The sequence below is a fragment of the Dermacentor variabilis genome, chromosome 1 (genome assembly GCF_050947875.1).
Source record: "Dermacentor variabilis isolate Ectoservices chromosome 1, ASM5094787v1, whole genome shotgun sequence".
Classification (NCBI taxonomy): domain Eukaryota; kingdom Metazoa; phylum Arthropoda; class Arachnida; order Ixodida; family Ixodidae; genus Dermacentor; species Dermacentor variabilis.
In genome coordinates this window covers 63533023-63557221 of record NC_134568.1, presented here as the reverse complement: position 1 = coordinate 63557221, position 24199 = coordinate 63533023, and the positions used below count along the sequence as shown (strand labels likewise).

Below are 24199 nucleotides of genomic sequence, written 5' to 3'. Positions count from 1 at the left end.
ACCAATGGACACGCAATGCGGCAAGGTGAAACTTAACCCCCCTCTAGTTATGTTAACTAGAGGGGGGTTAAGTTGATCCACTTCATGCAGGCAAGGTGAAAACAGCGGTTTTTCGTGCAGTATGCGAAGTAGAATCTCGTTCTGTGCTCCAGCTCCAGTTTTCTGGCCTCTTCTCCCTGCTTCTTGAACTAGAGGAGAAAACCTTTCGACAGTCATTATCTGTCCTCGAATATTTTATAAGTACTGAAATTCTAATATATTCTTTCCAGGTTCATGGATGACGTATCACGCGGAAGGAAGTTTTACAGCATAAGTAATGCTGCCCGTAGTCGGGGACGGATTAGTGAAGTATTGATGCACATTAGTCATAAAGGCTGATGGAACTGCGTCGTTATAGTCGCCATCTTGATGGCCTAATTTATTTGCAAGGAGCGTTCGAGAGCGGAGTTGTGTGCGTCCGCGGTCGAGGGGCTGCGAGTTGCATCACTTCCCGTTGTTCAGGAGACTTGCTGTGGAACTCCGTTGACGGTACGGCTCACAAGCCGGTCGTTCTGGTACTCCTCGACGGTCTCAACGCCGTTCTCGATGATCACTCGCTTCTCGTACTTGCCTTGAAAGCCTGACGGTGGGCGTGTATTCGGCAAATTGATGTTCCTTACCTGGAGAAGAAAAACCATTGCGAATCGACAGTAGACGCAGATGACCGCTTTGAGAGCCATGTTTATAGAAACACGCCTGACGAGCATTTTCAGAAAAAACAAGTCGACTTAAGTATGTGCCAGTAGTGATGACTAGAGAAGTTGGCGGAAGACGCTACCATATCGCAAACAGCATGGCTTGTCACCTTCAGTCCTCACTCTTCCCTTACAGCCCTTACTCTGTAGCTACTATTCATGCCCGACAGACAGTCATCAGGAGGTGGTCGTATACGTCCCGTTTACATGAACATTAGCATCTGGCTGCGTTTACTTGTTGGACCAGAATCCGGTCGTCACGACATCGCAGAAACAACGCTGGCATCTCGTTAAATTTCAAGTAGGAAAAAAAAGTAAGATCCACGCCCACAAGTTGGGCATTGGTCGTCCTCTTCTACCGCGCGCTCTTCTTTTTTTGTTTCTTTGTTTTTTTTGCTGGCTTTGACAGTATACGCCTCCGTGTGTACCGTGTGAGCGACTGATTCGATACCACCGCTTTCGAGCCAAAGCGACCCTTCGCGACCGTTGTTTTTTGACAGTGTGGGTGCGCGACTAGCCGGTAGAATGCTTGTTAATCCGGTGCAAGTTATCTCGCCGCCTGTTGGCCGACACGAAGATTAACGACTCGTGTGAAGAAATGGTGATAAAGAACTGGAGCCGAACTGACAAATCTATTCGATCGTATGTGATCTTTCCCATTGGTCGGCCAACTTCCCTAATTATATGTCCCGAATCTCGATTGGTTGATCCTTGCTCTTATCAGTTTCAGCGCAAGCGTTTGTTTGCGAATATGGGCCCTTGCCTACATCCACCGACACGCACCTGGCCAGCCTGGTCCGCGATCTGGTAGTTCGTGCCTTCTGACGAGATGGTGGTCCGGATGTTGCATGGGGCTCCACCGTAGATGGTCAGGTTTCCGCCCTGCTCGTTCTCGTTCACTTGCACCGTGCTCACTTCTATCCGCGAGTTCGAGCTGCCGGATCCCGTCACGCTTACTTGGGATGGTTGGCGGGAGAGGTTAGTGTTCGACATTGCTTCTTGTCCGTATGTGCGGCCGCTCTCTGTTAAGAAAATATCATATTAAGAAATTATCATGTTAAGAAAAACTTCATAAATGTATATATGAAAGGGCCAGAAAGAAGCCAACTGAAAGTCTTATGTGTCTAAGTTAAAGGGCTGCTATCTTGTACACTTTCGAAAAGCCGGCGTTCGGTTTCGTCTCACGCGATTGACCTAGGTGACACACACACACACACACACACACACACACACACACACACACACACACACACACACACACACACACACACACACACACACACACACACACACACACACACACACACACACACACACACACACACACACACACACACACACACACACACACACACACACACACACACACACACACACACACACACACACACACACACACACACACACACACGCACGCACGCACGCACGCACGCACGCACGCACGCACGCACGCACACACACACACACACACACACACACACACACACACACACACACACACACACACTATACAGGGTGTTCAAAATTAAGCTTTATGGTTTTCTTAAAGTTAGGCACTGGGAGGCGCGCGAAGACCGTGCACCTCTGCAAATAAGTTATGTGGCCAGGGGGAAACAAAGTTAGATGATAATTATCGCTGTCAGCAGCCCAGTTAAATAAAACTGGATAATAAACTTTTGTTGACTGCAGTAAGTGGATATCTTTGTATTGAAAAGTTAGAGGCAGTCGTGTTTCTACACACTATCAGTTGGAATAATTCTTCTAGCGTGTCTGTGCTCCGATATATCAGACTCCAAACTTTAATTGTTGTTCGCATCATTACACAGGCAAGAGAGTGAGAATCGGCGCAAAGCTCCTCCCTGATGTGACGCGGCTATTGCGTGTGGTGTTTAGACTGACAACGGGGGGGGAGGCATTAGCAAAGATGATTATATACACACCGAATGCATTCCGTGGAAATTTATTTTAATATGTAGCGCCGTGATTGATTCCGTTTGAAGATGTCGCTGCGTTCATTCCCTGGGACGACGCTGCAAAACTACGCGACACCTACTTCAGCCTGGTGTATGATGCTTGCATCTATAGTTTGGAAATAGACACGACTTTTTTTATGTCCCGCCGCGTATACCGACGACGGCTTCTGGAAATTTATACAAGCGCTGAACGCCAAAAATGAGCAGAACGTGCTCTCCATGGTCGCGCGTTCTACTGTCGAATAAGACTTGTCATAATGTACGCACAAGACGTTGCACTCATTTGAAAGGGGCGGACCTTGCGATGCCAGAGGGCAAGAATCTGCGTTACCTGATGCGTGATAGCCTTTGGCTGCCTAGATGCCGCGGGATAACATAGGTTTACTGTCTGTATGCTACTAGGCTGCTCCTAAGTTCGCTTGCTATGATGCCTGTGGTTGAAAGAACGTTCCCTATTTGGTCGTCATAGCCACGAGTGGCCCTGGATAACACTCTCAGGGTATATCGTATCTAGTTATATACACTTTACTATGTAGTTGCATACACATACACGAATACACGTGAAAATGGGCACCGCCGTGGTATGTCTCGTGGTAGAGCATCGCATGCACGGCTGCCACCTGCGGCAAGCTGTCCTTTCGCCCGCTTTCTTTTTCCTCATTATTTCTGCATTTGAATGAGAGAGAAAATTTAACTACCCTGACGCTTTCTTTGGCTCGATTCTCTTTTGGCTTCATGTGGTTATAAAGACAGAAAAAATTTGCCCCGTGGTTCCCATTATTCTTCCCGCACTTGATGGTATTAGGAACTTTCCAAGAAAGAGTGGTCACGGGTCAAGCAAGACAGCATTAATTGGAAAATGCGGCGACAAGACTTCTCTAAACATCAGCTTCAACATCAAGCGTTAAATAAGAAAGGCGTATACTAGAAAAATGCCTTTGTACTATACCGCTCTGTCGAAATGCCGGGCCCTGTATGCTTTACCACTGTCACCGTTTCACCCAGTTACAGAATTTACGCTGCAGAAGTGTGGGTGTACTAGAAGGGACCCTAGAGGAATAGCAGATATTGGCCCTTAAAGTGCAACTCCGGTGATGTTTTGAACATGTAAAGGTAATGGAATATTTAGGTTCCCGAGACACCCTTGTCACGCGTCTGATAGCAGAATTGCTACGCAAATTCGAAAATATATTTTAAACAAGCAAAAAACCGCATGAACGAAACCGAAACCTGACCAAGCGGCCGAGCGAACCTCTTCGTGCGACGTCACAAGTGTCCCCACAGGGGAAGGCGCGCAAGGCATGCCGGTCTCGCCCGCTGGCAGCGAAGAGCAGGCGCTCGGCTGAATCGTGACCGCGCCGGATCATCGCATGACAATCTCAGCTGCACCAGGTATTCGGATCTGTCAAATTTTGACTCACATCATTCTGACGAATTCGATAGCCATGAATCGCCGTACGAATTCGACCCGCCACCACGAGAGCTAGCGCCCATGCGCTACATATCGTGCTGCAACATGAAGACCAAGGGTACCCATAGCCACTGATTTTATAAGTACTGCTTGCTATTTTATGTGTTTTACCCCTTCTCAGGGAAGCGCTTCGCATGCTCACTGTAAGATGTGGAGCACGACTTTCCGCCTCTGTATCCTGCAAGAACGCCGCTGGCAGTCCAAAGCACCGAACGGTGCATTTGCTTACATCGGCCGGTACAGCGACCATTCCTCGTTCGCTTGAGATATAACGCTATAGCCGCTCATCGGTAACATCAATTAATGTCAGAACATATCAAAACAGGCAGATTTTCTGCATGTAAGCACCGTTCCATCACTCTGAATCGTGCTGATATGAGAGACCGCGCACCTTCGAAAACAGCGAGCGGGAGACGGGAGTAGTACAGGGTCGTTATGCTGCCTACTTATCATTCTTCGTATTCTCTTCATGCGCACAATATGTCCCGTAAAATGGACATAGATGAGGGCTTTGCGCGTGTGATCGTAAATTTAGAGAACGCATAGTTTTCTCGCGGAAATGCCGATGCCAGTATAGACACCGTTGGCAGCTGAACGAGGCGGTTGTTAACGCTGCTGTATCGAGGGGCCTACGCTTGTTGCTAATTTGAGATACGAGGCAAGCAGTGCCCCTCGGAAGCTTAATAATGAGTTTGCAGGACTATACGTAAAATATACCCACGTTCGTAGTCGCATTTATTTTAGGGAAGTGCCGGTTAGTGAGGCGGGCAGCTTGCCGTCGAAAACTGCCACGTACCGATGTCGATAGTGCTGCGTGTCGTCGCTTCTCGCTTTTTGTTATGTGCACTGTACGAAATGAGTAATGGTTTGCTTCAAATCCGCATGGTTAAAACTGAACTTCAGAAGGAGTTTTCTTCATCCTGGTGGCTTAATTGGCTTCAGGTCAGTCGCTCAGGTCCGCCAGCAGCAGATGCATGAACTACACGGTTGTGACATATAGGCTTAACCTCGGCTGAACGCGATCGGCATCGGCTCAAACTGCGTGTGCGGATGGCGAGGACTGAAATTCGTACAGCCAACGCGACACCACTTGCCTCCCATCTCTTGCACGTCTACAGGGAAATCAACTTCTCGCGAAAGCAAGATCTCACGCCATGCATGCACCAACCAGCTCACGATCGTCGACTCCTCGACGCTCTCGTCGCTGTCGTTGGCATGATCCTGGCATGCTCTGCATGGAACACTCCTGACGCCATACACAATGTGGCCTGTAACTGAGGAGGAGGGAAGGTAGGGTGTTCGAGGCAATTAATTAAATTCATTCGTAAATTTCTGGGCAACTCCCAAACGTGCTTTTGTTGAGGACATGACGGAAGTGTTCAGAGGAACGTACCCAGCGAATTTAATTGACATCTGTTGACATCGAAAAATCGCCGCAGTTGCCCTTTAATGGCTGATCCCTGTGTACATATAACAAAGCTTGCGTGGTATGGGTGTCTTTTGATTTTATATCATATATAATTTTTTAGAAATAGCTTGTGGCAGATAGCATAATTCTAGTCATAGAGCTGTATTACTCAAAGAGACAAACATTGCTTAACGAGAAATCAAAATCCATTATCGATAATGATTTAAAATTTACTACTTCGTTAGTATTTACTTTACTGCGCATATTGCAATTGACGAATTGTAGCCGGTGAGTTTGCAAGACGTATCCACTTGAAATGAATCTCCAGGATGACACAAGTTTCCCAAAGTGTGGTGCGAAATACATGAGCGTTCCAGTTACTTTTGTGCTTCAGTTCATAAAACGGCAGTTCGTTAAAGTAGTAAGTAGAACAACAGTGCATTTCTACCGCAAGTTTCACGGCAAATATCTTGCAACCTCACCGGCTACAATTCGTAAATTCCGATATGTGTCGCAAATTACTTAATAAACATGTTATTTAGCGAGTTGTTGTTCATTATTCCAGTATGCATTTCGGTTTCTCGTGCGAGTATGTTCGCCGCTTTGAGTAATCCAAACCAGGGACTACAATTACTCCATCTGCAACAAGCATTTTTTAAAATAAAAAGTCTATGATGTAAAAAAAAAAGAAATATACACCTGGTATAATTACGTTTGCGGCGCAACGCATGGTATTTAGACACTGCACTACCAACTGCGGTCATATTCGCGCCAGCACGTTACGTTGTCATGACTGCGATCCGAACAATTTCTTGGGCCTCGAATGAAGCTGCAAGCTTGAAGCGCTGCTGCTCTTAACCTGGAATTCACGTGCGCTTCGCTGTACTTGGCTGAGGGGAAAATCGAGATGCGCGTAGGCCCGCCGTTGGCACTGGACGATATAGCGTGCCATGGAGGCAGCACAGCATGGACAAGCAGAGGCTCCCTGGTCGCCCAGTAGTCTTAAACGACAGTTTGCACCACCAGAGCAGTACATGACTATATTTCGGCGAACACTTGCAGCCATTTGACCAGTTAGAAGGCGGCTCATATTGGAAAAGTGAGCGGTGCTACAATTGAATGTCAACTGGTCCGCTCACGCCGGTCAAGTGGAGTTTAGGAACTCAAGAAGTTCTACAATATATATTTGTAATTTTTCTTCCATGCCTTAAGCCAGCGTGATGCGGGCGGGACTTTAGATTCGCTAACTAATGGAAATAAAAGTATAAAAAGAACTACAAGACTCCCACGCCTAGATGACGGACAGTGCGAACTAGCGCACACGATAAACACGCTGAAGAAACAGCACGGTGCATTTATTACACTGAATGCCATTCGACACGCATTCTCTTCGGCCGTTAAGTTCTCGACATCTGCTGATTGACGCCCCTTGTGCTAGAAGGCGCGGGCTGAGCCGTATTGGCATGAGAAGTGTTCGGCAGCTTACCTCGAAGATTTGTAGCCGCAGGCGCAAGCCGCGTGCAGTAGGCCGCTACGCCCCGTTGGACGACGCACTCGGCCTTCTTCACGCAGGCTACGGCAGCAGCTGGTCCAGGCACCCGCAGCCCCGTCGACGAATGCTCTGGCACGGGCCACGGGCGCAGCACGGTCCGTGCTCCAAGGCACGAGCGCACGCCCGCGATGACCATGGTGAATGCACTGCCAAAATTGCAACCGCGAGCCTTCGGCCTTAGCCGTCACTATACTCTCTAATGAACGGCATACGACATTGTGAATGTGTCGGCCAATATGTCAAGTCCGCGTGCCGGCGTTCAGTAACATCCTGAAGTAATGCATGCGGTTATAGTAACGATAATAAAAATTAAATATAGTCCTCTAAAAAGTCTACTACTGCGCAAGAAAATGAAGCGACGCGAGAGTGGAAATTCTATGAAAGAATGAGTCTGGCGAGAGAAAGCGTAATGTATACTTTGCGCCTCATCATTTATGTTACAAATACATCTCCCTCAATCTGTCTTTCAGCCGGAGGAGCTGCCGGGAGTTGTTCGCTCTGTCCGCTTGTATTGATGTGGACATGCTTCTATGTGGTACACCCTTCTGTAGAAAACGATAAGAATTGTTGTCTTTTGTTTTGTGCTATTCTTAAATAATATGATACATATTTAATACCGATAAGGCGTTGGGGGGAGGGAGGCAGCATAGGAACGTCAACCTGGGGCAGAATAATAGTAACTTTTATGAAAGGTATTGTCAGCAAATTTACGTGTGGTTGTTTATTAATGTTGTAAACGATGGCGCTTTATAGTATCGAACAGGGGAACTGAGTAATTTTCTCGGTGTGCGATACAACACTGGCTGGTGAGATTCCTCGCGACAGAACTTAACAGGCAGTTCTGTTTGCTCTTTTTCGGCCACTGCAAATCGTCATTAAGGTGGGTACAAAGAATGACTGCTCTGAGAAGCCCCTGGAACATTGACGACGGCCTGAATTCGTTTCCACGGCATTCCACTACGTTTTACCCTACATTAGCACGCGCAACTGAAACAACGTCTCAAATATGTTTTGTGTTTTTTTTCTTTATTCAATCGCAGCAGAACCTTGTTATAGTGAAGTCGTCGGGACAGGAAAAAAAATGTTCACCATATCAATCTTTCTACTACGGCCTTTACTATTTACTCTTCCGTAAATACAATAAAATTTTCCTAATAGCAGTCGGTTGATTCTCCTTCAACGGAGCGGAAAGTTTATCTTTATTGAAACACAAACTTCAAAAATTGAAACGCTATCATTACACATATGGATGCCACTACTGATGAGAAAGCATGGTGATCACCCCGATAAGAATTCAAGGCAGCCTCTGCACGGATGAATTGTCGCAGTTGCTGAAACGGTCTGCTGAAATCATGGTGATTGCGATCAATCTTTACGACGTCATCGTGTGAAAGTCATAATTGTTCGTTCGTTTTTTATTATTACTTTAGTTTTATTTTGATCGCACAGCTATTCACGTTGTCCCGGTTATAACAGAAGGCAAGTTTCTTCTTAATGCAGGGTCTTCAATGTTAGTTGTTGCGTAGTGGTGTTGGGCTGCTAAGCACGAGGTCGTGGGATCAAGTCCCGGCCACGGCGGCCGCAGTTAAATGGGGGCGAAATGCGAAAACACACGTGTGCTTAGATTTAGTTGCACGTCAAAAGATCCCAGGTGACCCGAATTATTCTGGAGTCCCTTACTACGGCATGTTCATATTCAGATCATGGTTTTGGAACGTAAAATCCCGTAATTTATTTTAAAGTTAATTTGCCAGCACTAATTTTTAATAAAACAAACGAAAACAAGCAAAGACTGACTTTTTTCCTTTCCCTATAACGTTGAGTTTACCTCACGGCTTGACGGTGCAAAATTACATGACTGAGTGCCCACTTTTATGCTGAATGTCACGGAACAGAGGCACTCCAGTAGAATCAAAGTGAAGTGTTCTTCATGTACGATTTTCTTTAAGTTTCAAATATAAGCACTTACCATAATCGGGATAACAACAAAGTTAATTAAGGAGTTCTTGTCATTTATGCTTTTGACGAATTGTTCACGATAATTGTGTCCTGTGGTAGCAGATTTCGCGTACGCAGCAACGCGTTTTGTTTTTATTGAAATTATTCTTAACTTTGAAGACTGCATATCCATCTCTTCACTATTGCCGTCTTGATTATATAAGTAAAAAATAAAAATACACGGAACCCTATGGGAGTGTAATATGGACTGGCGTTTCGGTTCACTACAACGGTTGGTTCACTGTATGTCAGTTCACTATAAGGAGGTTCCACTGTATTAGCTTTATTTAACCGTAACCAATATGTGTTCTCTTTATATTGTGATCGCATTTTTGTCCTAATCCTCCATGGCGGGAAGCCCGACAACTATTTTTTGTTCCACTTCTTCCCTCAAATGTTCAATAAACTTGTCCTAGTTATATTATCCCTCTATATCTAGACTGAATTCTCCCTATCAAAGTTGTATCAAATTTCGTTTTTTTTCCTGCTTTTACCTAACTTCAAGAGACAAATCCCTCACGATGCAGAGCTCACATCTTCAGCTTTCGTTAAACCTTTTCTCTGGCTTTCGGTTGCGCATAAGTAAAATGCCTCTCATATATTCTATACTGACAGGCCTTCAAGGTACGCGTTTAATGTCCCCCGGATGCAACGTAACGTTCGCACAGTAAGTTTTCCAGCTGCAAAGCTCTGTACTAAGTTGATTTTGACGGGGCGCAATTGGCTAGAGCGTCAATTTCCGAGGACTAAACTCACATGTTCGATATCAGTTGAGGTACCTTCTCTCCGTCTTCCTTCTAAAGGACACTCAACGGCGCCATGAGAAGATGTGGTGATCCTTTCTCGTTCCCGACCAAGCGCGGCAGAAACCAGCTTTGGTGCGGAGACAGGCTTTTAATAACTTTTCCCAAATGTGCTTCTTCATCCCCGTCATGACGACACGATGGCGACCGTTCCTTGTTGCGGTTATCTTGTTGTGGGCGCGAGAGAAAGAGAAATATTTTGCGCAGAGCTGGAGAACTTTGGCTAACGAAATGCCTTATACCGTTATATCCCATAAGAACAGGGTAAAGATGAAATGAAGGAAAGAAAATAAGAAAAAAAGAAAGATATGCATAAAAATGAAAACAGGTAAACATAGAAGGCTCACTCATAAAACTAAGATGCAAGAAAGTTGAAAATAAAACACACTATTAACCCGGTTACATCAACGGAGTAAATTCTGCACGGCTTGGTTAAGACCTTTGTCTTGTTAACGATACATTACGTAACAAAAGCCTTTATCGTAGGTCAAGGAGAAGCGTTACGATAAAGTCCATGATCACATTGCAGTTCACCGCGTGCGCTTTGAGTGAGTGTTAACCGTCTTTTTAAGTAATCTTTTTGTAGGGGGTGTGATTTGTCTATGCAGCTTTGGTGTGGATCGAGGCATTAACAGCTGTTAAAAAAAGAAAAGAACATTAAAAAAGCTTGGCGACAATTACAGAATTACCGATAAAATATTCTTGGTTCGGCCTTCTTTTTCTCACGTATTTCTAACAACCAATGAACAACCAACGTTCACTTTCCCCTTTTGTCTTTGCTTGAACCAGTATTTGAACCATAGATTTTTTCTCTCAGTATATTTCCCATTTTCTGGCTACTTCATCTTGCAACAACTGCTCTTTTTTTGTCTGCCTGTGCTCTCAGGATGCTTTCTGTCGTTCGGCAATCGCTTCTCATATCTTCTTGTTGCACCAGCTTTTCGATTTCTTTTTTTCCTTTCCAACGAGCATGTTGGTCCTCTTTCCGTATTTCTGTTGTTATTCCACTTTGAAGCTCAGTATATTCCTGCTCGTCGCTCGGCCATTTGCCAAGTTGTTCCTCGACTGTTGTGACTATATTGCTTATTTGCTAAGCGTTCAAGTTTGGACTGGCCATTTAGTGCTCCTTGCTCTCTTTCTCAACTACATATCGCATTTTGGAAATGATGCGTTTATGGTCATTCCCTATGCTGCTATACCCTTTCTCGTCAATGACCATTTCTCTCAACTTATCACGAATTCCTTCTGTTATCAGACAGTAATCAATGGTCGATAGCCGGTTTCCCACTTCCCACGTGGTCTGCCCGTCACACTTAATTAGGCCCTGTATTCACGATAATGAGGTTATGTTGCTCATAAAGATCTAGCAATGACTTCCCGTTGCTGTCGGTATAGCCATCTAGATCCTGTATGTGGCACCTGTATAGGATCATTTCGGCACCATTCCCGAAACCCTTAATATCGGCACTTTAAGAACGCCGCCCCCTACCGCTCTTTAGTCTACGCGGTTTGTTTGTGCTCGTCTCTCTTTCTCTGTCTCTCTATCTCCCCCTTCCACTCATTTTCTTTTTATCCCCCCACACCTTCTTCCCGTACAGGGTAGCCAACCGGAACTACCTCTGGTTAACCTCCCTGCCTTTCTGTGTGTCCTTCTCTCTCTCTTATCCTCATCTGGCCATCAATTACATACCCAACTGTCCTCCACAACCGGTACATCCGGGAAACCGACGTTCGACAGTGGCGCTATAGCATCCGCGCGAGCGCATGCTATACAGCTTCGGTCCGCTCACGTAATAGCACAATGATGATTGCCAGACGAGCAAGAAGTTGACCCAGCTTAATGCAGTGTAAACGGCAGCTTACGATACAGTGCCGCGAATTCGTCTCACTCCATGCTCCAGACTTGATGCAGGCCTTTTTTTGGCTAGTTTCAAGCGCCGCTGCCCTGTGTACTAAAAAAAAAAAAAAAAACAAGATAATCTCTCGGCAGTCGTTACGTCGCTTCAAATCATTTATATAAAAAAAATAGACGTGCTGCTTTATTTTTAGTATTACCTTTTGACTAGGTGTTTCATAAATAGATATTGCTATTGATTTTAATATTAACATTTTGATAGGTACGCAGGTGATGTATATAGAGGATGGCATGATCGAGGAGGGAAGTTTCTCGGCAGACGTGCATGAATGCCGCTCGTACTCGGGGCGGATTACTCAAGTAATATGACGCACATTAGTGACAAGGGTGATTCGGGCACTGCGTCTTTAATGATTCACCGTCATGACGGCCTAATTTATTTGCAAAGAGCGTTCGAGAGTGAAGTTGTGGGCTGCGAGTTGCATCACTTCCCGTTCTTCAGGGGACTGGCTGTGCAACTCCGTTGACGGTGCGGCTCACAAGCCGGTCGTTCTGGTACTCCTCGATGGTCTCAACGCCATTATCGATTATCACTCGCTTCTCGTACTTGCCTTGCAAGCCTGACGGTGAGCGTGTATTCGGTAAGTTGATGGTCTTCACCTGGAGAAGAAAAAGTGGTTCAACTCAACAGCGCACTCACGAAATCACTGATTTCAGTGTTAGCGAGACGATTCAAGTGCGCGTCAGTGGTGGTGACTGAAAGAAGTAAAAAGTTGGCAGGAGATGCAAACATATCGAAAGCAGCCTGGTATGTCGTCTGCAGTCCTTAGTCATTCCTTGCAGCACTCAGTGTGCAGCCGCGACTCACACTCAAGCATCTGCCATCACGTACTCATGTTCCACGCTTGCATGACTGCTATTTGCTGCGTTTGCTTGTCAAGTCGGAAATGCGCTCTCGGGTCCGCGCATAAGCTGGTGGGGTCGGGATGAGCTGGAACCGAAGCAGGTTAATTAGATACACCTGTTTGCAGCCTGCAGCAGATAGAGCCTACCTACCCTCGGTCATTTTATCTTCAGGTATACACCTTAACACTGCCGCATCAGCGATGACTTTATCAGCGCCGGCAGTCGCCCGCAAGCAGCTGTTTCGCTTCTGGTGCTTGAAAATGTGCGATCAATGCCAGTAGACGAGGAAGCAATACTTATATGTAGCTTAAAGGATGATTAGTTTGTTACTAAATTGAATGATATTATAAAAAATACACACAACACGCCGAAGAAAAGAATGGCTGCGAGATTTGTGATCGCGCAACAAATGTTCAGAAAAGAATGTTGTAGAAACCGATGATGATTGTCAATGTAAACGAAGCTTATACTGCTTTTTATCGTACTCCACTTTCCTATGTGTTGTTTCGTTTTAGTCTGGTTTATGAGTCGTCGTTTTGTGCGACTGTTACCAAGGCTGTACCCCGCAGTACAGCGCAGGCATGACAGGGAGACGCGCAGCTATGCGTGAAGTTCGCCTCAAACGCGTGTCTCGCATTTATCACGTAATGTTACACAACGCACAACACCGGGCGCGTTCTTCCTGCCTACGACTTTGGCAGATCCAGATGGTTGTGCACTGGGTAAACTGGGCCGATCTCAAAAATAGTGCGATGTCCCAAAGCACTAGCTACCACAGGGAAGAATTGGGAAAACTGGTGCGCTCTTACTTCTATCACTAAACTATTCCTATGTGACGGGACACATCCGCCAAGCGTTTCAAAGCGCTAGCTTGCGCGAGGGAAGGAGTGGTAAGGTAGGTATTCTCTCAACCCAGTTCGCCAGGTACGCCAAACCCAGGAAAGATAAGCAAAGAAAGATTCAGTGTAAAGGAGGAGTGGTGTGAAAGATGCTACATGCGCTATTGTCGCTGGAAGAGAGCCGGGACGGTTAGATGGAGTAGGCTACACTGAACACACCTGCCAAGGTAGCACGCCGTGCAGCTGCTAACTCCCGCGGGATTAGATGTAATTTGTTGCATCAACCTTTACCCTTAACACCGTGAAGCTGTGTTTGCAGATCGATGGTTTGATGACGCAGATCGAACAACCGCGCATGACTGCTGACCTATCAGCGACTCGACACTCGAGTTTACACTATATATAGCGTGCGCGACCTGCGGGTCGCCATTCCGGCATATCTCATTCTAACAGGAAAATTCTCTGGATTGGCGCGTTTGCACATTGGCGACTGATCTCGCACTGAACATGTTTGCATCTTCTTAATAAACAGCACAAAAAGAGAACATAGGACAGTCATATGTAAGCAGCACTGCTTGTATTTCGTTTGCAGTGTTTCGCCTCGATCTTGCGTCTAGTGGTTCAAGAAGAGCTAGCACGATTTCAGGGAGTAGACGCTGGTTACCAGTGCGCGTTTGACGCGTGCATTCCCGAACCACCATTCTGGTCGCGAGAACATCGCATCGAGCGCCGACCGCCTCCTGAAGAACCACAGTTAAATAACACGAGCTTTCGGTCTCTCCCGGCGAATCTCAGTCACCACCAGTCCTCACGAGTTCGTCGTGACACTACGGAGCACCACCCAACACCTCGACGTTTTTCTGCGGAATATCCGATGCCACGACATGCTCTCGCGGAATCATACCCGGCGCCACGCGTACCTGCTCCATTTAGTTTCACCCGCGACCTACCCGTTTGCTACGCCTGCGGTTCCCGAGGACATACTGCGCGCTTTTGTCGCCGCTGCCCGAAGCGAGCGCTATGTTCTTCGGCGTGCACAGCTCGTGTGCACGAAAACGCGCCCGCGCCATGTGGAGTCCATCTTCTGCGGCAACAGGAGTTGTTTCAATCGCGCGATGAGTCGCCTTTCTCCGAGCGCAGCCTTACACCGCCGCCGATCCGACTGCGCCGTTCGCCATCCCCGTGTCGTCGTCGGTCGCCTTCCCCGCCGCAGCTGGAAAACTATAGCTGGTGCGGCCGATGGAGCTGTGGTCGCGGGACGGTCAGACTCGTCAATTCCTCCGTCTGTTGTTATGCTGAAGAAGAAGGTGTGTGTGAATGTGTATAGACGGTGTATAGACGGTGTAAATACTACTGGTATTGTCGATGCGGGTGCCACTATTTCTGTTCTGAGCCTTCGCTGCAAAGATCGCTTAGGACAGAGTTATGTTCGCTTGGGATCCCAAAGAAATATTTTGTGGAGTTGGTGGTGAAATGTTGCGCCCTGTTAGTGTTTGTTCGGTTTTGGTTGCGATCGGAGGACAGAGGCTTTAGAGCCGAGTTCACTGTATTCGTCCACGCAACTCGTGATGTTATTTTTGGCATAGATTTCCTACGTGAATGCAGCGCTACACTTAACTGTGGGACTGGAGAGATTTTACGAAGGAGCACGTTGGGGGGCCAATCGCCATACTTGATGTTTTGCAGACCAATAACGCCGGCGTGTTTTCGCTGTCTCAAGATGTGTTACTGCCTGGTCGGACAGCCATGTTTGTTCCCGTGAGTTCTTCGCGTGTACGGATGGGATCATGCAGTGCTTTTGTCGAGCCAGATCTTAAGAACGCGATTAAAAAGAATGTGTTGGTCCCTCGATCTATTGTTCAAGCCGTCGACGGGCGCGCTTTCTTGTGGGCCGTGAACGCTTCTACGGAGTCTGTTACCGTGCCAGTCGGACTTAAATTGGTAACATTTGAAGTGCAAGCCGCCATTGATGTACGAGCAGCTGCAGCGTCTTCAGACATCAGTCGACCATTTTCCAACTATTCGGATCACTTGCTACGTATGATAAATAAGTCGTTGTCGTCTTCCGAGCAGGACGTACTCCAACAAGTTCTCGCCTGCTACACGTCAGTATTTGATTTTACTCAACACAAGCGTTATTCGATGTTGTCGCAATCCCGCATGCGCCACTGCATAAACACCGGGCAAGCGACTCCGATAGGTGAGAAACCCTATAGCGTATCTCCCACGGAAAAAAATGTGATCGCTGAACAGGTCGATGACATGCTGCAGAAAAGCGTTATTGAGTCTTGCAGTCCTTGGACAGCTCCTGTTATACTAGTGAAAAAGAAAGACAACTCGTGGAGATTTTGTGTCGACTTAGGCCCCCCGAATGCCGTCACAAAGAAAGACGTGTATCCCTTACCACGGATTGACGATGCCGTTGACTGCCTTCACTCCGCATCGTACTTTTCGTTGATTGACCTCCGGTCCGAGTATACTTGTAGATACCGATGCACCAATATGACGGAGAAAAGACCGCTTTTGTTACGCCTGACGGGCTCTATGAGTTTAACTTCATCCATTTGACTTATGAAATGCCCAGCAATCTTCGAGCTATTTATGGATTCCATCCTCCGTGGTCTCAAATGGGAGATTTGCATGTGTTATTTAGATGACGTGATTCTTTTCGGCTGAACTTTCCACCAGCACAACCTGCGGCTCGGCGCTGTTTTGGACTACATCCGACATCCTGGCGTCATTTTAAACTCTAAGCAGTGTCGTTTGGGTGAGCTTAATTCAATCCCTCGTGCTGGGATAGCTCATCGACAAGGACGGTATACGGGCCAGATCCCCAAAATATTTCTGCTGTCCGCAACTTTAAGCAACCGAAGACAGTGAAATATCTCAGAAGATTCCTGGGCCTTTCTTCTTATTTTCGCAAGCTTATTAAAGACTTCACCCAGCTTGCTTATCCACTGACTGACCTGCTCCACAAGGACACTCCCTACATATGGTCCGCTCAGTGTGAGACTGCTTTCCAGCAGCTGAAGTTTTTTTGCTCACTTCTGGGCCACTTCTCCGCCATTTCGATCCGGAGGCGTTCACCGAACTGCATACTGATACAAGTTGTGTGGGCATTGGTGCTGTGCTCGTCCAGTTTCATGACGGACGCCAACACGTCGTTGCGTACGCAAGTCGTACTTTGACGAAGACAGAGAGCAATTATACAGTCACGGAACTGGAATGTCTTGCTGTTTCCGCCATCCACAAGTTCAGATTTTATTTGTATGGCCGCATTTCAAGATTGTCACCCACCATCATTCTCTCTGCTGGCTTGTTGGACTGCGTGACCCAGCCGGGTCGTTGGCTGGCTCGTTGGTCTTGCGTCTTCAAGAATACGACTTTTCTGTTGCTTATAAGAGCGGTCGATGCCACACAGATGCCGACTGCTTATCTTGTCTCCCCTCCCAGAGCGAGGGCACTGATGATGATGATGATATCGACGACTACTTAACTACAATCTCATCGGACTTGCCTGACTTTGCCGTCTTCAAGAACGAACAGCGCGACCCTTCACTAAAGCCGGTTATTTATGCGACCCACAGATCTGAACAGGCAATGTCATTTGTGATTCGGGACGGTCTGCTTTACCACAAGAATTATTCAAACAACGACGCTCCACTGCTGCTCGTCGTCCCAAAATGCCTGCGCCTGGCTGTACTTCGGGCCATGCAGGACGACCTTACATCCGGTGACCTTGGATTCACTCGAACGCTCCACCACCTCCGACAACGTTTCTATTGGCCTCAATCGCGAAAGACAACCAAGCAGCATGACGCCAGCTGTGATGTCTGCCAACGCCACAAACAACCGAGTACAGCTCCTGCAAGAACTCTGCGACCGATTAAACCACCGACTTCACTCTTTGAGAAAGGGCGTGCAGTTTTGCTCTATTCCTTCCCCAAGTCATCCACTGGCTGTCGCTGGATAATCTTGTACGTGGATTATTTAACACGCTATACTGAAACAATGGCAATTGTCTCAGCTACAGCATCCGATGTTTCAGCGTTTCTTCTGCATTCGATTATCCTCCGCCACGGAGCTCCTCGTCTGGTGCTAAGCAATTGCGGCCGGCAGTTCACCGCTGACGTCATGGAAGAGTTGCTACGCCTTTGTGGAACTCAATATCGTCATTCCACGCCTTACCATCCGCAAACCAATGGTCTAACCAAGTGCACCAATCGCACCCCGGTCAACATGCTTTCAATGTACGTCTCAGAGGATCATAAGAACTGGGATGCCGTATTACCGTTCATTACGTATGCCTTCAACACAGCCAAGCGTGAAGTCACAGGATACGCACCTTTCTTTCTCTACGCTCGCCATACTCTAAGTTTTCTCGACACCGTACTTCCTTTTTCACTTAACGACGATGCTTCTGTCATACAGATATTGTGTCGTGCCGCAGAAGCACGTCGACTTGCCCGGCTCAGAACCCTATCGTCGCATGTTCATGCTAAGGCTCTCTACGACGCACAACAGCTGCCCGTCAGATTCACCACCGGTGACTTCGTGTGGCTGCGGACACCGATTCGGAAAAGGGGACTTTGCCAAAAGCTGCTCTCCAAGTATTCGGGCTCGTTCGTCATTCTCAAATGCTTGAGTGACGTGACCTATGTCATCGCTAAAGTGACGGCTGATAACCGCCGTTCACGCAAAACGCAAGTTGTGCACATCGCACGATTGAAACCGTACCATCAACGCGCTCTCTGACTCGCTCGGTGAGCTTCGTCTGGCCCGGAGGAAAATGCAATGCCGCATCGGAGGAGCGTGGAAGAGAAAGAAGAAGCGCCGCGAGGTTTTTGGGTGATCGGCTGTTTCGGACCGTCCCATGTCTTCTCTACCATTTTCATTGTAAATAAACTCAATCTTCATTCGTAACAATATGATCCAGACCCACAAGCTGCGCCGTAATCGTTGTCTTGCATTGCGCGCACGCTTTCTCTCGCTATTTTTCACGTAACGCCTCCGTTCATACCGCCCTCGACACGAAGTAAGCGTTTTTATGAGCAAAGTTGAAAAATCAAGGGTTGAGCGGCTGATCTGAAACAATCACTTTTCGACCAAACCGACTATATCTTGATTCCTGTTGGTTCATGGCAATAAGGAACTAGTCTACATCCGCCGACACTCACCTGGCCTGTCGGGTCCGCGATATGGTAGTTAGTGCCTTCTTTCGAGATGGTGGTCCGGATGTTGTACTGACCTCCACCGTAGATGGTCAAGTTACCGCCCTGCTCGTCCTCGTTTACTTGCACCGTGCTCACTTCTATGCGTGAGTTCGAGCTGCCGGATCCCGTCACGCTTACTTGGGAAGGTGGGCGGGAGACGTTAGTGTTCGACATTGCTTCTGTCCGGACGTGCGGCCGCTATCTGTCAAGAAAATATTAAAGCAAAACTAGAATCAAATGTTTGAATTGTCAAAAGAAACGACTTCACAAATGTTATGAAAGGGCCAGAAAGAAACTTCTGTACGTATGTGTTGAAACGATTCATAATGTGAGCGCATTTTGCAAGGGCATTGCTAAACTATCTGCTATCCATATAGTGCTAGATCATTCCGAAGCTGTCAGTTGTCTATGTCCTCACTGAAAGTCGTCTGCAAAAAATTTTCATTTCAGTTGAGAGTCACAATAAAAAAAAGAAGAATTCGTCATTCGGACGCAATGTGTACATCTGATATTTTTTTTTGTTCACACAGCAAAATTACCATTTTCTCAAGTTGCAACGCAATCGCGAATACTGCCAGATTCGTATATACAAATTTTGATGCGGATGACAAAATGTCTCCACATATCAGTAATTTGATGATTATTTGATGATTCAGCAGCTCTGTGAAACCGGCGTATGACTTCTGATAATTTCCTCGAATCACGAAAATGGCACAGTTTCAAGATATTCGTTCGTCCGTATTGGTGTTACACGGAGCAGAGGCAGAAAGTTGGGTTTCAGTACTGATGGCGATCAGTGCGAAGCACTGAATTTTTTCAGTTGAAGCGGCACCTGGAATCTGGTAAAAAAATCTGCAGGAAGCTTGTAGGGTTATATTAACGTAGAACTTCATTAAAAAGGCCTTTCGACAATAAAATACATACCGTCGTCATAACGAGAATCTACCGCCCTGGCGCAGTATAGTTAATTCCTGCGTTTCTCACGAATCTTGCAATTCACCTTTTAGACTCAGTCCCCAGCGGCTCCGGTGCATTCAAAATGTTGCGCAGCAGAGACTACTAAGGGCTTATGGATCCGAACAAGCCGTCACAATAACTAAACGTGGAAACTTTCAACACGCGCATCCTATCGAGTGAAGCTAGCTCAGTAGGGCTCTGGGGAATTATCTGGCGTTACCTGGGATGTCACAGGGCTTAGCGAGGTTAATGCAGCTGGCGAGGCATATACATTGCCGGCTAATGAGCGCGTATAATCCAAGGTAAGACACGGACCCCAAAATACACCAATACAAGACGTTTGGCTATTGTGAGCAAGGTTCCCATATATCAGTGCCTAAAATGTTGTATTTTTGTCGTTAGTTCTCGGCCTTCAATTTACCTTTGACTACGATTAATCCCGACCAGACAATTTTAACTCTTGACTTCAGAACATAATCTGCTACAGTGGTGCTGCTGATAAGAGAGAATAGGGAAAGGATATGTAATACTTAAGGACATAGTGGAAAACACCGGTGAACTCTCACTGCTGGCTAAGTTCTATACCTAGGAATCGATTAATTCTAATATACTGATTCAGAAGAACTTCACTTTGGCCTAGTTGGTATTTACTGCATATCATATTGACCGCAAATAAGACGGGGACAGAGGGAGAGAACACAAACAGCACGGACTGAAAGTTACCGCCCGTGCTGTTTATGTGTTCTCTCCCTCTGTCCCCGTCTTAATTGCAGTCAATATGATATGCTAATATACTGAAGACAAAGATAATGAAGAATAGCCTGGCAATAAAACAAGAGTTCAGGAACGCCAGTCAGCCTCTACAGTCTAGGAAGGAGTACGTTTACCTAGGTAAATACTCACATAGAACCCTGATCATGAGAACAAAATTCACAGAAGAATGAAAATGGGTTGGATCGCATACGGCATACATTGTCAGCTCCTGACTGGGAGCTTACCATTATCAATGAAAAGGAAGGTGTACAATCGGGGCATTTTACAGGTGCTGGAATACCGGGCAGAAACTTGGAGACTGACAAAGAAGCCTGAGAACAAGTTAAGGACCGCGCAAGGAGCGATGGAACGAAGAATGCTAGGTATCACGCTAGGAGACAGAAAGAGAGGGGTTTGGATCAGAGAGAAAACGGGTATAGCCGATATTCTAATTGACATTAAGTGAAAAAAATGGAGCTGGGCAGGTCATGTAATGCGTAGGTTAGATAACCGGTGAATCATTAGGGTTATAGGATGGGTGCCAGAGAAGGGAAGCGCAGTCGAGGATGGCAGAAGACTAGGTGGGGCGATGAAATTAGGAAATGTGCGAGCGCTAGTTGGAATCGGTTGGCGCAGGACAGGGGTAATTGGAGATCGCAGGGAGAGGCCTTCGTCCTGCAGTGGACATAGAATAGACTCATGATTATGATGATGATGTCATCAGCATAAAGCTAAACGAGGGGTATAAAATAAAGTTAGTACGCGTAGGTACACCAACATGCAGTGGCGAGAACGAAGCACTAAAGAAGTCCAATTCGCAATGAGAAAAATTTTAACTCAACTATGGTGACGGACAACTTAACTGTGAGAGTGCGGAAAAGGGGTGGCTGAAGAACAGGCAATTCAGAACTGTGGCATCGACTGGAAATAACAGAAGCTTTTGCCTTTTCAAAATATGTCCAGGGACAAGGCGGCAGTAGATTAGTCAATCAGACGAATGATGGCTCGATAAGCTGGCGCCCCCTAATGCTGCAGCACCTCATGACGGCAAATGTGTCAAGAGATCTGGAAGACTGCCAGACTGCCAACATATCTTTAATTCATAAGAAAAAAAAACACTAATTTCCCTTTAACTAGCTTTGCATACTGTACTATATATGTCTTCTCTACAGAGATTCCGCTACTGCCATCATTCAGAAAGCGTTTGTACCGTGTAACCGGGCCCTTTGCTACTAGACAAAGCTCAATAAGAAAGCTTTGCTTGCGGGGTGGGGTCTACTGCAAGCGATGCGGGCCGCACGAACACGCGCGACCATTGGAAAAATAAAGTTTCACTGCACAGATTGACAAGCATTAATTTACATACACTTCCACACTCCGCTGCGCGCACCTTCACCTTGAACTGCCCTCCACCATGCATCTAGCACCACTGTATAGTTGTGGCGCTAGTGATTCGCTTTCAAAATAACTTCGACCGCGTTCGGTGCTTGTTATTTGCGCTTATTAGTCCATTCATTTGTTCAGATAAGATAGCTTACATTATAATACAGTGGCATCTCGGCTACGACCGGCAGGGCATTATTCAGGAACTGCATTATGCTATCAATTTGCGTTCTATTCGCGTCAGCACAGGTATGTTAGAATAAATACAATCCAACTTCCTCTGCTTTCAACGAAGCTGCAGGCTTATCGGGCTCCGGTTAACCTGGCATTCCAAAACGGGACGCTAAGGAGATCGATACTTTAGCTGCATTAAGAAATTGCCCTTCTACAACAGAAAGGTCACTCTTACCATGAGAAGACCCTTGGTCTGCCAGAAAAAAAAATAACAGGTGACTACCCTGCTTTGAATGTCGTGCACCAGCTCGCTGTCACGTCAAGAATTTCTTCACTGTGCTCTGGTCTAGTTAATTGCTTATTGGTTAAATATGGACTACATTTATTTCACAAAAAAGCCAAAGACCAACTTGCTTGCAACGACCGAAATAAACGTTTCGCAATTTATCATGTCAAACCGACGTATCGGCACTGGGGTATCGGCGCAAAAAAAACAATACTTTTTAGTCTAAGCTGACCTGTTTTTTTTTTTTTTTTTTTGGGGGGGGGGTCTAAAACATTGCTTTTATCTGACTCAAACGTGTTAACGTGAGCGGGGAATTAACGTACATGCTTAGAGCAGAGTAACGTGGTTGAAATTCGTCGTCGCATGAAGATAACACATAGCAGATCATGAACACATCAACCAGTTGTCTTAACCGCGGAATTACGGACGCTCAAAAACAGCAACTCAGGGAGACCCCGCAACATATATTTTATCTGTATCCACGCTATGGCTCTGCGTGGTGCGTTCGGGACTTCAGATTCGTTAACTCATGGAAATAAAAGTATAAAAAAAACTACAAAACTCCCACGCCTAGATGACGGACTGTGCGAACTAGCGCACACGATAAACACGCTAAAGAAACAGCACGGTGCATTTATTACACTGGATGCCATTCGACACGCATTCTCTTCGGCCGTTAAGTTCTCGAGATCTGCTGATTGGCGCCCCTTGTGCTAGAAGGCGCGGGCTGAGCCGTATTGGCATGAGAAGTGTTCGGCAGCTTACCTCGAAGATTTGTAGCCGCAGGCGCAAGCCGCGTGCAGTAGGCCGCTACGCCCCGTTGGACGACGCACTCGGCCTTCTTCACGGAGGCTACGGCAGCAGCTGGTCCAGGTACTCGCGGCCCCGTCGACGAATGCTCTGGCACGGGCCACGGGCGCAGCACGGTCCGTGCTCGAAGGCGCGAGCGCACGCCCGCGATGACCATGGTGAATGCACTGGCAAAATCGTAACCGCGAGCCCTCGACCTGAGCAGCAATGAACAAAAACAACGACGACGACGTGGGCTACGTTCGCAAAATCCTGCTTTAGTCACTTTGGATATTAATAAAGCGTATGACAGTGATTCGACGTGTAAGCTGAATAAACGCGCCCCAGAATGCAGGACTGTCAAATTATTTTGTCCCGTGGGTTTATTAATTTACAAACATCAGAGAATTTTACCACTGTCAATGTGGAATGTCTCCATTACCGTATAAACAGTCACGAGCAAGGATCAGTCCTATCCCCATTGCTGTCAATGCTTAATGAGTGCTGTAGCTTTTCAATCGGATGTGCATGTTTACGTATATGCCGGTGACATCGCAGTTTTCGCTGCTTCGGTAGACATACATGCATTGTACAAAACGCTGCAGTCCTATATAAGTAGCCTTCAATTCCAGCTTGATGGCATTCATCTCTCTGTTAATATCAGAAAAAGCGCAATCCTAGTTTTTCCTCAAAGCGTTCCTGTGCAAATTTGGATTCTTTATCGAGAAGAGCGTATCCTGTAGCTGAATTCACCTAAATACTTGTGTGTCATAAGCACCGAAAAGCTCAAATTGGAGTCCACATAAAGAGCACATTACCTCAAAGAGAGCACGCACAGTAGGAATGCTGCGTAGACTTACTAGAAATTGGTCAGGATTGCGCTCATGTCCTGATAAAGATCTATTATTACTTGTATGTTACATTATGATCATTGCATGTATGTTGGTTCGATAATATAGTTCGGCTGCGTTTTGTTTTCTGGCGAACCTGCATGCAAAATTCGGCCTCTGGTTGTATTAGAACGAGAGGCACTACGTTTATGTCTTGGGCTTCCTAACTTTGTCACTAATATTTTATATCAAGAAGCACACCTGCCTTCTCTTCT

The 24199-nt window shown here is 46.5% G+C and overlaps 2 protein-coding genes across 2 annotated transcripts; both read right to left on the bottom strand.

Annotated features, from left to right (window-relative positions):
- Window positions 1–392: 392 nt before the first annotated feature.
- On the bottom strand, window positions 393–7274 carry LOC142575720 (uncharacterized). Its single transcript, XM_075685343.1, has 3 exons — window positions 7073–7274; window positions 1518–1756; window positions 393–659 (listed from the first exon to the last, which is right to left on the bottom strand). Exons 1-3 carry the CDS (start codon window positions 7272–7274, stop codon window positions 498–500), a joined length of 603 nt encoding a protein of 200 aa, XP_075541458.1. The 3' UTR covers window positions 393–497.
- Window positions 7275–12188: 4914 nt separating this feature from the next.
- On the bottom strand, window positions 12189–23250 carry LOC142571372 (uncharacterized). The gene is made up of 3 exons (XM_075679664.1): window positions 23071–23250; window positions 18717–18954; window positions 12189–12454 (listed from the first exon to the last, which is right to left on the bottom strand). The coding sequence occupies exons 2-3, from the start codon at window positions 18924–18926 to the stop codon at window positions 12293–12295; spliced, it is 372 nt and encodes a 123-aa protein (XP_075535779.1). The 5' UTR covers window positions 18927–18954; window positions 23071–23250; the 3' UTR covers window positions 12189–12292.
- Between the last annotated feature and the right edge of the window lie 949 nt (window positions 23251–24199).

What these genes read in the sequence shown, in the direction of transcription:
- LOC142571372 (XM_075679664.1), bottom strand. Translation starts at nt 18,926, where the DNA reads ATGTCGAACACTAACGTCTCCCGCCCACCTTCCCAAGTAAGCGTGACG. An exon ending in TCGCGGACCCGACAGGCCAG is followed by an intron (nt 12,455 to 18,716) that starts GTGAGTGTCGGC and finishes TTTCTTCTCCAG; the next exon opens with GTGAAGACCATCAACTTACC.
- LOC142575720 (XM_075685343.1), bottom strand. Translation starts at nt 7,274, where the DNA reads ATGGTCATCGCGGGCGTGCGCTCGTGCCTTGGAGCACGGACCGTGCTG. An exon ending in TGCGGCTACAAATCTTCGAG is followed by an intron (nt 1,757 to 7,072) that starts GTAAGCTGCCGA and finishes TTTTCTTAACAG; the next exon opens with AGAGCGGCCGCACATACGGA. An exon ending in TCGCGGACCAGGCTGGCCAG is followed by an intron (nt 660 to 1,517) that starts GTGCGTGTCGGT and finishes TTTCTTCTCCAG; the next exon opens with GTAAGGAACATCAATTTGCC.